This window comes from Hippocampus comes, unplaced genomic scaffold (assembly GCF_001891065.2).
Source record: "Hippocampus comes isolate QL1 unplaced genomic scaffold, H_comes_QL1_v1.1 scaffold13, whole genome shotgun sequence".
In the NCBI taxonomy this organism is placed as follows: Eukaryota; Metazoa; Chordata; class Actinopteri; order Syngnathiformes; family Syngnathidae; genus Hippocampus; species Hippocampus comes.
In genome coordinates this window covers 253,506-266,533 of record NW_017805532.1, presented here as the reverse complement: position 1 = coordinate 266,533, position 13,028 = coordinate 253,506, and the positions used below count along the sequence as shown (strand labels likewise).

The 13,028-nt window shown below is 41.5% G+C and overlaps 1 protein-coding gene across 1 annotated transcript in view; it reads left to right on the top strand.

Annotated features, from left to right (window-relative positions):
- The window catches only part of dock8 (dedicator of cytokinesis 8), a 60,905-nt gene that overhangs the window by 1,696 nt on the left and 46,181 nt on the right, over positions 1–13,028 (top strand). The window contains exons 2-5 of the mRNA XM_019878033.1: positions 6,659–6,758; positions 11,226–11,401; positions 12,163–12,234; positions 12,650–12,758. Coding sequence (XP_019733592.1) covers positions 6,659–6,758; positions 11,226–11,401; positions 12,163–12,234; positions 12,650–12,758 — 457 coding nt within the window. The remainder of the gene's footprint in view (positions 1–6,658; positions 6,759–11,225; positions 11,402–12,162; positions 12,235–12,649; positions 12,759–13,028) is intronic.

Here is a 13,028-nt window from a genome sequence, read left to right as displayed (position 1 = left end):
GTCATACAATGTGAGCAGAGTGCTTACTGTAACATTCATTTATGCAAAAACAGCATTGTCTTAATCCCTCTTTTTACCATTTGTTTATATATATATATATATATATATATATATGTATATGTATGTATGTGTGTGTGTGTGTATGTATGTATAGTGTGCTACAAATACTGCTACTGTCAAATCCTTTCTCCATTCCAGGGGGAATGTACCACACTGACATTTTTTTTTCATAATCCATGACACATCAACGATGGTGCTTTGCTGTGCAATGCTGAGCTCAGCTGCACAGGGATGTGAGAGGATTTTTGAGCCGCATTCTGAATCCAGTGATGAGCCAGCAGAGCATCTGCCTGTAGGGTGCTGTTAGGCCAAGGACACATGCCAATCATATGGTCACTGATAGTGAAATGATCTTCCTAATCCCAATATATATATATATTTATAGTGATATCACAAGAGGTTCTCCAGGGCAAGAGGAGTCTTCTCAGGTCAAATGTATCAGCAAAATCAAAACAAATTTTCAGCTTTTTTTTTTTCTCAAAGGGCACGAATGTTTCAAAAGAGTAAAAAAAAAAAAAAAAAGTAAAGTACCAACTACAGTCCGCTTTCAAAAATCGAAACTTTTCTCAACGTTGCACGGGCTTCTCCACTTGTCTCTTTCCAGTCCTTTCCCTTTATTTCCTCTTTTTTATAGCCAGCTCTACCTGCTTTAATCAACTGCCTTAAGTAGCCACCCCTGTTGGGGTTGTGAGGCATGCTGGGAAATGTAGTGTCTGGGTTGTCGGGCATTTTCGCGTAAGGCACAGGCTTTTGAAATGGGAGGTAACGTCCTTCCACTACACGTCTCCGTGTGAGGCCACAATATATAACATTTTAGTGACATTGTGTAAACACCAGAGGTGGCAGTAAGTCAAATATGTGCAAGTCTCAAATCTTAACCATCACAAATGCCAAGTTAAAGTCGAATCTTTCATTAGTTTGAGCAGTGAAGGTCCCAACCTCGAAAACTCGCAACCCCCCACCTCCGCTGTATACTCAAAAATTACGAATCGCTACAAATAATGTGAAACACATATCACACAGGGAGAATGTTTCTATTGGTACAAAATTAATCCAACTTGTTTGTGGACAATGAAAATCCAGAGTATTCTCTCTTAGCCCCTTTCAGATGCATTGTGAAGGAACTGCTGTGCAGAGTGCTGCTCTAGTTTCACTTCAGTTTTCTATCACAAAATGTTGGGTTTTTTTTTTCATCATAAGCAGAAAAAAAGGCAGAACGAAGAAGTCTTTGCAAATAAAGAGAAGTAGCATGGTGGTAATGATGAACATATGGTGTGAGGACAGCTGCAGATGTAGGACTTCCACCGTTCAATACTTTTGAAGTGAATGGGGGTGATCCAGATTGAGTTACATGGGATTTGACACCCTCCGCCCTCATCATAAAAAAAAAAAGACACCCAAAAATGTAATCTGAATTAAACTCAAGTTGACAAAAAGATTTGTTGGCTAGCTGTGTTTGTGCGTGCCTGCTCCCTGACAGGAAGCTGAGTCACGATGGCGCTGATAGCAGTAAGGCCCATTAAAGTCTGGAGACATATGATAGGATGAGACGCACAGCAGGGGCATCCCTCTGCCGCAATCCTCTTCAAGTGAATGCCGCACCACCCCCTGTTATTCTTCCACTTCCTCTTTGAATCAGATGACGGAAGGTGGTCTTTTTCGGGGAGGGGAAGCTGTTTGCCTGGTTGGTCTTCGGCGTGGAGTCGACACGTACCTCAGATTTGACAATAATGCCAATCAAGCCACATTTCGGCTAACCATATTTGGTTCTGTCCTCTTCGCGTTGTTCGGATTTCGTTGAATCTCCTTGGTTCTCTGGAAATTTGGTCCTTTTTGGGCAGCGCAATGTGGTAGTGCATTGTGTGTTCACAGTCGAGAGGTTCTTAGTTTGAATCTCTGCCTGTAAATTTGCGCTGGTGTTCCCACACACAATCAGTTCTGCATTTTTTTTTGTTGCTGATGAAAGAAATGTAGTCAAATCCCAATGAGCGACATCCTATAAAATTGGCACACGCCACAAATATGGCACACGTTCTGCATCGTTAATAATTAAACGAATGAGGCGTTTTCTTCCCTATGAATCAATGTATAATACTTTGTGTATCAAACCTCAGTGAGCGGATGCTCCGAATAGTTAAATTCCATCATTCTGTCTTAGCACGAACCTATTCCAATTTATTTCAGGCGTTAGGATTGACACATACGAATAATAAATACTGATAATCAAGAGCAGATTTTCCCATTCAGACATCCAATCAGAATGCAGGATTAAGAGGAAGAAAGTTTGTCTTTGTGTGTGGCGTGGAGGGGGGACTTGTCACATATTCAGGAAGGCTTGCGCAACGATTGCAGAAATGCTGACAAAAACACACCATGTGCACACACAGCAAGTGCAGGCCTGCCAGCGTTGGACAGCATGACGCAACAAAAATTAGCTGCTATTGGGGCTGAGAAACATGATGATTGTGGTCCTGACTCGTTTCGGAGCAGATTGGAGAGAAGACATCAGTCTTGACAGACATCGCAGAGTAATTGGTCGGGATAATCTCTTCGAGATATCCAACAATTGGGCCTGTGTGGCGTGTGGAAACTCAAATTTGACCTGATTATAAGTCTAAGCAGTTGAAACTGAAATACTGCTGTCAGGACCTGTGTTTGTGTTTCTGTGGTTTTTATTTGCTTTTCATTTTGTCATGTTTTCTTTGTGTCCAGCTCCCTAAGCCACTCGTACCATATCCAGGAGTTCCTTGTTGTCTCATCACTTTGTTTTTATTTAGCTCCCTGATTTCAGTCTGTCTTTGTCAGGTTGTTACTGTTCCTGTCAGTTCTTGTCACATCTCTATTTGTGAGTCCATTCTCAGCTTTGGTTACTTACTTTCTGTCTTGTCTTTTTTGGATGTCTACTAATTTCATTTTTTTTTTAATTCCATGAGCTTTTGTTTTATTTTTGGAAAATATTGTTTTAAATATGTCCTGAGCTCCTGCCTTGCCTCGCTGCTTCCATGGACTTTTTGCTGCCAACACAACAACTCACAACAAGGAAAGAGTACGTGCCATTTTGCCTCAATTGCTTCAACGTACAATTAAGCAGTAATTCAGCACACAGCTGACCAATTATTTAGTTATTATGCCCACCTATAAGTTTGACTAAATCCAAAGCTTTACTCTTACCCCTTCTCGACATGTTTTTGTCGTCCACTCTTTGTAACATAGCCTTATTGGTTTGTGTGACAATACAGAGACAACAATTTTTCCTAATGCTGTTGCACAATTCTTGTTTTCTAGAACAGTGAGCTGTCTATTTGTGGATTTTTCTTTGGGGTGTGGACCGGATCTGATGAGGTCACCAAGAGACAAGCAGCAATATTTGTGACTACTTTTTGACTGAATCACTTAGTGTTCCAGTCCTCCTATCATTTAAGTTAATGTGTTTGCAAAACAAAACATATTTTGGATATCTCTTGCACGGGAGCAGCCTGGCTTGCCGTTGCGCTGCTGCTTGGCTGCGCTCAGCTTTTATTTTGGGACGACATCATCGAGATGAAAGGGAAAGTCGTCTGGGAAATGACTTTATGGTCATTCTCGAACGGGCTGACACAGCAGAATCATGAGACAAAATTGTTCTTTTTACTACGGCACAGAAGGTTGTTTACTCCGCTTTTATTCAGCACTGTAGGGAACAAAATTAGCAGCACATTAGTTGAATTAGTAGTTGCCCAAATACCTGCCCGATAAATCTGCTTTTGAGGCTTTTCCAACCAAACGACGGCGGGGTCCAACGAAGACAATGCTGACAGGCTGCCTGTGTGCTGTGATGAAATAATGCCTGTGTGCTGCTGGCAAGGCCTGATTACTGTTTTACTTGCCTGCTCTTTTTATAGCCAAGCTCTTTGTGTTTTGAATGGTAGCAGAGCAACCGCAATGGGCGTGCTTGTGAATATGCTCATGCGCATGCAAATGATATCTTCAGTTTTAAGTTTTGATTGACATGAATATATGTAAGGCTTTGTCCTGGTTATTGCTGTGGAAAGTACAGTATATCGGCGGGACATCCGCACCGTGCTTTGTGGTTTTAGTGTTATTGTTTGTTCCTTTAGAAGTGGAGTGTTAATAACATTTCACCAGGCTTGCTTTGCTGCCTGTACGAGTTCAGTGCGGTCATCGTTTGATACACTGTCGTCAGGGTCAGAAAAAACCTGACTGTCTTTCTTTTTCTCTTGGCTCAGCAGCTGCATAAAAGTGAAACTAGAGCATTCTATTCTTGCAATAAAGAGGTTGTCTACCTTTTTTTTTCTTTCTTTTTTTCCCCCATACCTCTTCTGAATGGTCTAGTTCATTTAGTTAGGAACGATATCGTGTTTCTGAAGAGCTTGCTGACGAGTTGATCATTTCAATCAGATGCGTTGGAGGAGGGAGAAATCTAAAACGTGCAGGAAAACGGCCCTTGAGGACCCGAGTTGCCCACCCCTGCAGTTGCAGAACAACTGAGTTAGTACCTACAAAGTTAGATGTCCCCAATGTCTTTTTTGGGGGAAAAATAGCGCTGAAAAGTCATACACCCTCCTTCATGTATATCAGAAAACCTTGCTTGAGCTCAATTCAGTGAGCATTAAAAGACTCATTTGGTAGTGAAGAAGACTGTGACTTGTACATAAGAACTTATTTGATGTTAGCAGAGGCAATAAGCAGCGCTAGCATTAGCTGCAGTGGCTAACTTTTTTTGTTTGTTTGTTTTTTTTACACTTGTATGGCCATTAATACTTGGCAAAGGATTTTGAAGGAATCAGTTCAATCTCAATTTTTCCAATTGGAATTCTGTTGCTGCTGTTTTGCCTGTGTCATACATTTATTTAAACCTCTTCAGGATCTATGTGTGCAGTTGCGTTCATGGTAAGGTGTAATGTAATCTTTCACACATTTGTGTACAAAAAAGCTCTAAAAGGTGAGCTCGGGGTGTTGCTTCCATCTGTCCACTCCTTGGGCGTCAATTATGGCTTAAAATGTTTGCCCATGCTTCAAGCATGTGCATGAGGAGTTTGGTGACTGAGTGTGTAGTACATGTGTATATACCATGCGTTTAACGCTTCTTTCCTGTATTCATTTGTGGGTTTCAAATGACAGCCGGAGTAGTGTTGACAACATGAAATGAAGCTCGAGCCTCGGACTTTGCCCGGAAAACGCGATCCTTTTCACACACCCATGCATGTCCCCACCTTGCAAGTGTGTTAAGTCACTACCAACATACCACTTGAAGTTGTTTCTAAGTTGGAAGGGGAGTCATATTGAAAGAGAGAGATCCAGGATTGAACACAATCTGCTCCAAGATGCTTGTCAACCTCTGATTCGATTTTGATCCAATTTCAATGCAGTTTTAGCTAAATTAAAGTTTTGTGTGACCGAAGAGGAATATTTTTCTTGACTATTTTGGTTAAATTGAAAATGGATCATGACTAAAGTACTTGAGGAGTGTTACACTGGTAGTTCTCCACTTTGGACTGGGCTTATAGTGTTAATTAGCAATACTGTGGAGTTGTCCCTGTGTATTTGGAACCAGACACGGACAAGTGGGCAGTGCTGTGGTGTGGGTTCAGCACAGGCAAGGCCTGCCTTTATTGTGCCGTGGATATAAAAAGTCAACACTCCCCTCCCAAGTGCCAGCTTTTACTGTCTGTAAAAAAAACAAAACGAAACAGATCATATACAGTGGACCATCCAAAGTTGAAGCACAATTTCTTAGATGATGACGGGTTACTTCCTGGCTGTTGTAATTTCAAAACAAATTTTCCCGGAGCCAATAACGGCAATTTGTTTCTTAAACACTTAAACTAGGGTTTGGAAAATGGATGAAAATGAAAACAAGTTTTAAAAAATTTTAATAATTGTAGAAAGATGAATAAATTAATCAAATAATCATTAGTTGCAGCCCTAATATGTAATTTATGTACTTATAATACACAAAAATAGAAATAATAAAAGTCTTTGTAAAAGCATGTGAACCACTGGCTCATACAATTGTCTAGGCGTTTCCATTCTGTTTTAAAAGTGTGCCCAACACAATGCCAATACGGTATTTATTCTCATTCGGGAAGCATCGAGCTGAACTGCAACAATCTTTCTGTATGATTTCTTCTTTTCACTTTCTGCCCTGCCCACTTTTTGGCAATGCTTCCACACAACAAACCACACATGCACACCCACTGTATCTTCCCAGTGTCTTTGAATTTAACCCTCCATTGTAACGTCGTGTCGATTTTCTGCCACAGGCTAACCCTTAAATCAGGACTCCTTATTTATTCCACGGGGTGCCAATGTGACAAAGCCTCCACTGAGTTGTGCTTCTGTAGTATGGAGGGAACAAAAGTGTGAATGGAATCGCCATGGATCAGCAATTCAAACTTATGCGAGCAGGAACAATGGTGGCGCTGAAGTTGTTGCACTCATTAAGTCCCGTGACGTGCCTGTTGCTTGAAATATGCAAAAAAATGTTTTATATGAAACAATGTTCTTCTTGTCTATCAACACAAGTTATTTGAAAGTCCATCAATTTCTTTGCATTGGCATGCTAACACTGACGGTTGCCTCCGTGTTTTAATTCCAGGCATTCGTCTGCAGAGATCAGGCGAAACTTCAGCGGCAACTATGGCTATTATCACAGACGGACAAACTCCAACGCCTCGACCACGACATATCTCACTGTGGTGAGTTGTGCTTTGTGTCCACTGTGTTTGTCTATTTCCTCAGAAACTCGTGGCCCTCATTAATCGAATTGAGAAAACAGACATCCTGCATGCATGCATTGCTTGCATTGGAAAGGAAATGAACGCTACACGACAACGAAAGAAATAGAGTGGCTGCAAAACGTAGATGTCAAAACGTTAGCAAATCTCATGCGACTTCAGTTTAGTGAGCATCTAAAGGATGAACTCTTAACGGAGTATCTTGGGCCTTTTTGGGGACTTTTGGGATCGCCCCATCGAGAATGTTAAGCGATACCGGAATGAAAGGGCTCACTTCCCGAGCCCAATTAAACAATCTCCCACTAAGATCAATAATACAGGCGGTACCTTGATATACGAGTTTGATTCAATTCCTGACCACACTCAGATCTCAATACACTTGCGTCTCTATTTGTCTTTTCCCATTGAAATGAATGGGAATGCAATTCAACCCTTTCAGACATCTAGCGGGGATTTCTGCAGCGCACTTAATTTTGCTCATCTGTCAACATAAATATTTGTCAAATAATGGCTCCTATCTCAACTACTGAGTCAGGGCAGTCATATCTCAAAACACCACCATATGCAAATTTTTCCATTGTGGGACAAATAAAGGTCTTATCTTCTTTTCATTAATTTGTTTCAGTAGCACTATAGACAGTTCTGGCTTTGAATTTTGAGCTTCCTCCCACATTCCATAAACAGGCTGCGCGCGCGAACACACACACACACACACACACACACACACACACACACACACACACACACACACACACACACACACACACACACGTTTAAAATGAAGTTAACCTCTCTATCAAACAGATAAATAGATGAATTAGAAAAAAAAAATCGATAAGTATACAAAGGTGGCACGGTGGTCGACTGGTTAGCACGTCGGCCTCACAGTGCAGAGATGCAAGGTTAGATTCCGTCTCCGGCCTTCCTGTCTTCCTGTCAATATCAATATGTATACCCTTCTTCACACTTGGGAGATTCCGTCTGTAAAGTTGGCGACAAGCTGAGCGACTCCGGCTCTGTGAAGCTGACGGGATGATGCGCAGTAATCCGTTGGAGGGATTTGTTCCCACTCTCGCTCCTGTGAACCCTCTCTTCTCACTTTTATTTTCTGTTGCCGCCCTTCCTCTCCACATTCGCCGACCTACATCTCGCTCGAGCCGACCGAGTTTTCCAAAGCTCCGAGGCGGCACTCCTGACACTCACGATCACTGACTGAGTGTGCTCCATGCCTTTGATTCCGCCCCCTGACACACACACACATACATACACACTCTCCCCAGTGAAGATCCTTGAACGAGTCAGCTGACAGGCTTTAGGGAGGATGCCTCGCACCATTCATCTATTTTGCAGCTCACGGCGGCGTGCTACACGGTTAATCCTTAACCTGCTTGGGAAGTGGGTCAGAAGCTAGGCTGGATGGGGGTCTGCCTACCTTGCAGCTTACACGAGCAAATCTTTAATATGGCTGGATTTGGGATGTGGGAGTGGGATTTTTAATACCATAATCTCTGGGATGATAGTTTGTTTGTTTTTGGAATTCACTCCATGGCTTTTTCTCCATATTTTTTTTTTACAACTCACATGACAAACAGATCCATCCATCAATTTTCAATAGCGCTCGCTCCTCGTGATGTTCGGAGGTGAATTGGAGCCTATCCCAGCGAGAAGCTCTGGACACCCTGGACTGGTCGCCAGTCAGTCGAAGAGGATTTATAGACACACACATTCACACCTATAATTAAGTACCTTCACTGTACCTATTTTGCATGTTTTTGGAATGTGGGTGGTCCTCAGGGTACCTGGAGGAAACGCAAGCGCAGAGAGAACATGTCAACTCTCCACAGAAAGGCTCGAGCCAAAAATTGAACCAGAACCTAAGAGCTGTGAAGCAGAAGTGCTAACCACTAGTCCACCGATCTTAAATTACCGGTAACAAGAAAAGTTGCATGTGTGGATGTGTGCGTGTATGGTTTCAGTTAATGGATGAAGGGAGGGCGCGCTGATGTCACTTCCTCTTATGCCTTGCGGTTTGTCTGACATCTCCTGTTAGGTGGGTTCAAGGCTCAATTTAAAGTATTTACGTCAGCCAAAGAAATGCATGATTTGAGAATGTCGAACCCTGATCCGCTGTGCTTTCCAGCTTCTAGGAATATGAGGATAATATTTAAGAGGATCTGCATCATGGCTTAGTTTCAATAAAAAGAAGCCAGTGCCATGCAGTGTAGGTGCACACTGTCACTTCTCGTATCCGGCATTCGCCATTTTGCGCGCTTCCCCTTTTGAGTCACTTTTCACTTGTCAGCGGGGTAAGTGCACAGCGTTTCTCTGTTAGCACAAATAAGGATGACCATGCTAAAATTGTTTGGATTTTATTTCAATTGTTGAAATGATCACATTTTGCTTGCGCTGTCATATTGCTTGTTGATCTTCTTAAATCTTGTATATTGAGCTTTTTCAACAGACTTTTTCTGAGTTTTGCTTCACCTTTTTAACCCTTTTCGATCCACAGCCAATACACAGACAATACTAAGAGTCCGCGTTGCTCGCACATAGCAACGTGCAGTGATCAGAGGCATGCATACATTTGCATTCATTTCTTCTAGTTTGCCGCTACACTTGAAACTGAGTCGACGGCTACTATGCAGACACTGTTGTTGACCTGTCATCAGAATGGAACCTTAAGCTTGCGTCTGTTCCTAATGATCTGCCCCCCTGAGCATTAATACTAACGCCTTGCCTTACAATTTGCTGCTCAAAAACATGCCGAAGGATTGACTGATGTGCAGCAACACGTCTGTAGGTAAATGGAATTTACTTGCCGCTCAATTGTTGGCTTGAAGCGGTGACTCATCATGTTATGTTTCTGCAGTCATTTCTCCCTCTTCTCTGTCTGTTAACTGAGTTGAGGTATTTTTACCGTTCCGTTAGCACTCTATTTTTATTTCATCTCATCCTCCATTTCCAATCTCAGCCTATCACCTACAGTGCTCAACATGGAGGTGGAGCCCGTTTGAAAAGTGAGCTTTTGATCCAATACTCAAGGTTCGAGAAGCTTTGTGAATTCTGCAGTTGGATGTACAGACAATTGAAAAAAAAATATTGAATTATTAAAAAATAAATTAATTATAAAAACAAGTGCAAATACAAACGTGAATAGTGTTTGATATGACGATATAAATCATCGTAGAAAACAATAACAATATTACCTTTGCGCGATTGCGTGACCACAAAAACAATTGGAATTGCAACAATGCAAGTGAATGCAAAGAAGTGGATTAATTAATAAAATAGAATTTACTTCATCGAAAACACAGCCTTGCTAGATTTTGTGTGTACAGTACTTGTTTTTGCAGCATTAAAAGTGAGTACACAATTTTTGTGTATTTTGTAGTAGTATATGCCGTAGGTAGATTTTTAGTCCTGTAAGGAAACTGGGTGTTATAAAAAAATTGGTTGGGGTCTACAAGTACTCATTTGTGTTTAACTTTAGCACATTAAACACTTTAAGAATGAATGCGAAGTGTGTATTGCAAAGGTGAGTCACACATCATACTTTTTAAATTATTCTAAATTGTTACACAAGTTTAAAATGAAGTTAACCTCTCTATCATGGAAAAACAAGAAAACACACCACCTTAACTGTGACCTCGGCGTCTTACAAACTGTCCCCTGATATGTCCAGCGTCATTTAATCTTCATCTTGTCATTAGCCTGCTCACTTTCCATGTCCATTTTCTTTTTTTTTGGGGGGGGGGGGGGGGGGGGGGCTTTGTTACAAAAGCACCTGCTCTTTATGTATTGCCTCCCCCCTTCTGTGGTGTTCTTTTAAGTGCCACCTGGAGTTAGGTTCATTGGGTTTATAGATGATTTTGGATGCTATGTTCCAAGCCCTAACTCTCTCCTGATGAAAGACTCTGTGCAGAACATAGAGCAAGAATGACTGAGTTGTACTGTTCGAGGTTTCAGCTAAAAATAGAACCGTCTGTCTAATGCAAGCCACTATGCTCCAGATTTTTTTGTTTTTCGTTTGTTTTTGTTGGACAGGTAAGAGGTAGGAGAAAATAGCCTGTTTTCTTAGAATAGTCAAATGTTGTTTTTTTGCAATCCTCATTAAATTAATCACTCAACTGCTAATCTGCCCTGCTGGTTCTAGTCAAACTGATGAATGTGTGTTGGTGTATTGAACAGGGTAGCACGGTGAAATATTGTTTTGCACATATTGTCACTCAGTTCAGAAGTTCAGTGTTCAAATCCCGATATTCATGCTCTCTCAAACGTAACCGTAAACCATAACGGAGACTCAAACTCAAGCATCAGAACTGTGAGGCAGACACACATTTTCAGTGTTGCTTGGAAACATACCGTTGAGAAGAAAAAAAATAATAATTTGCTTCTGTTTGTCCTAAACCTCTCGATTGGGTTCCTCAGCCCCAGTCGTATGACGCGGTGGATCCTTTGGACCTGGAGGAATTCCTGATGTCGCAGCTCCGCAACGGCGACTCCGCCCTGATGCAAGAGCTTGGCGATTTCCCCGACGATGACCTGAAGGTGGAACTGGTGGAGAAGGAGTGTCGCACCGTCCGGCACCCCGTCCCTGACGACGGGTGGGTCACCGCCTCACATACGTGAGACAGTAGAGGAATTGTACAATAGGATTGCTAGGTAGCCGGATAGATGGATACACCCAAGCAGAAAGATTCATCTTTTCAAATCATATTGAGACATCTCATGAAAAAATATCAAACACGCTGTAAGTCTATTGAGTCACGTTGATCTGATTGGAATATAAAAGTTAAGGCTGCACAAGAAAATATGTTTGCCTACTTTCTGTCAATGTGAAAATGTACACTCACACAAGTACCGTAAATACTTTGGATGAAAAAAGTCTTCATATGCCACATTTTTGTTATATAGAAAATATTATTTTGTTATATAAAAAGATATTTTCCACAATTAATGTGACCCAACTGAAAACAAAAATAAAAAACTTTCCAAGCAGGGAGGTAAAAATAAAGTACTGTGTTAATGGCATTGCACACTAGAGCAGCTGAACTTGACTTGAGGTTAATCACAGGCACTTTACATGAGTTAGAATGTGATTGGTGACTTCTGAACACAGCTACACTCTGTTACAAAAATGTGTGCACCTTTGATTATTTCCCTATTTTGGCTTCCCTTCTACCAAAAAAGTTTCTTTCTTTTTTTACTTGAGTTGTGCAGGTTGTAAGTCATGTTAATGGTGGAAAAAGTTGAAAAAGATGATCACAATAAGGTGGCATTGAGCAAGAATGTGAAGAAGTTTTACACCCACTGAGCTTTTCTTCCTGTCAGTGTGTTATCATTCCATCTTGTCTCTATTTTGCAGAGTGGAGTTGGATCCCCACGTGAGAGATTGCGTCATGAGTTACACCCAACCTTGGCTTGTGGTGTCTAGAAGGTCAGGCCTTTTAACTCTTCTCATTCCCTCGACTTTCAGAAATATCTTGGCTTTTAAAAATGATGAAATTGGCTGGGGAGTTGAATTGGGGGTGTGGAGTGGGGCGCGGGGGGATAACACGAAGCAGAATTTGCAGGCTTTTGGACGATATTCTCACTCGAGAAAAGAGCGACTGCAGACACTTGAGAGGTGACACATGTTTGTGAACAGGAAAACGAGAGACATGAGAGAGACCGCTGAATACTGCACACCTCCGATTTGAGACATTAACACGGCCGCTATCTTAGTTTGCAAGACTTTGATGTATGGTTATCTCTACCGATTGCAAGTGCAGAGGTGTATCAGCCGTAACCATGCATGTTGTTTCCAGTGTGTGCATCACTCGCTAACTGTGCGTGGTTGTGTGTCCTCAAAGGTGCCAAGGTGATGGCTGGAGTGCATATTCGGATCGGGCCGGCCTGCACAAGCTCCTTCAGAAGCAGACCTTTGAGTCTGACGTCCAGTCACTCAAAGACAACACGCCAGTAAGATCCAGGACACACTTTAGCAGTAATGGGCAATCGTTTGTGCTTAAGAGCCACATTTGATTTTTAAAACATAGATGGGCCTGATCATGTTTCGATGAGGGAGGAAAATAGTTAAAATGTATTTAAAATACATAAAACCGGCAATTTAAATTAAAAAATAATTCATTCTATTTTTTATTACTAATAATTATGTTGCTTGTAATGTTTTTTACCATTTTTTAATAAAATAGAATAGTTAAATGTGTATATACGGTATCTACAATTGAT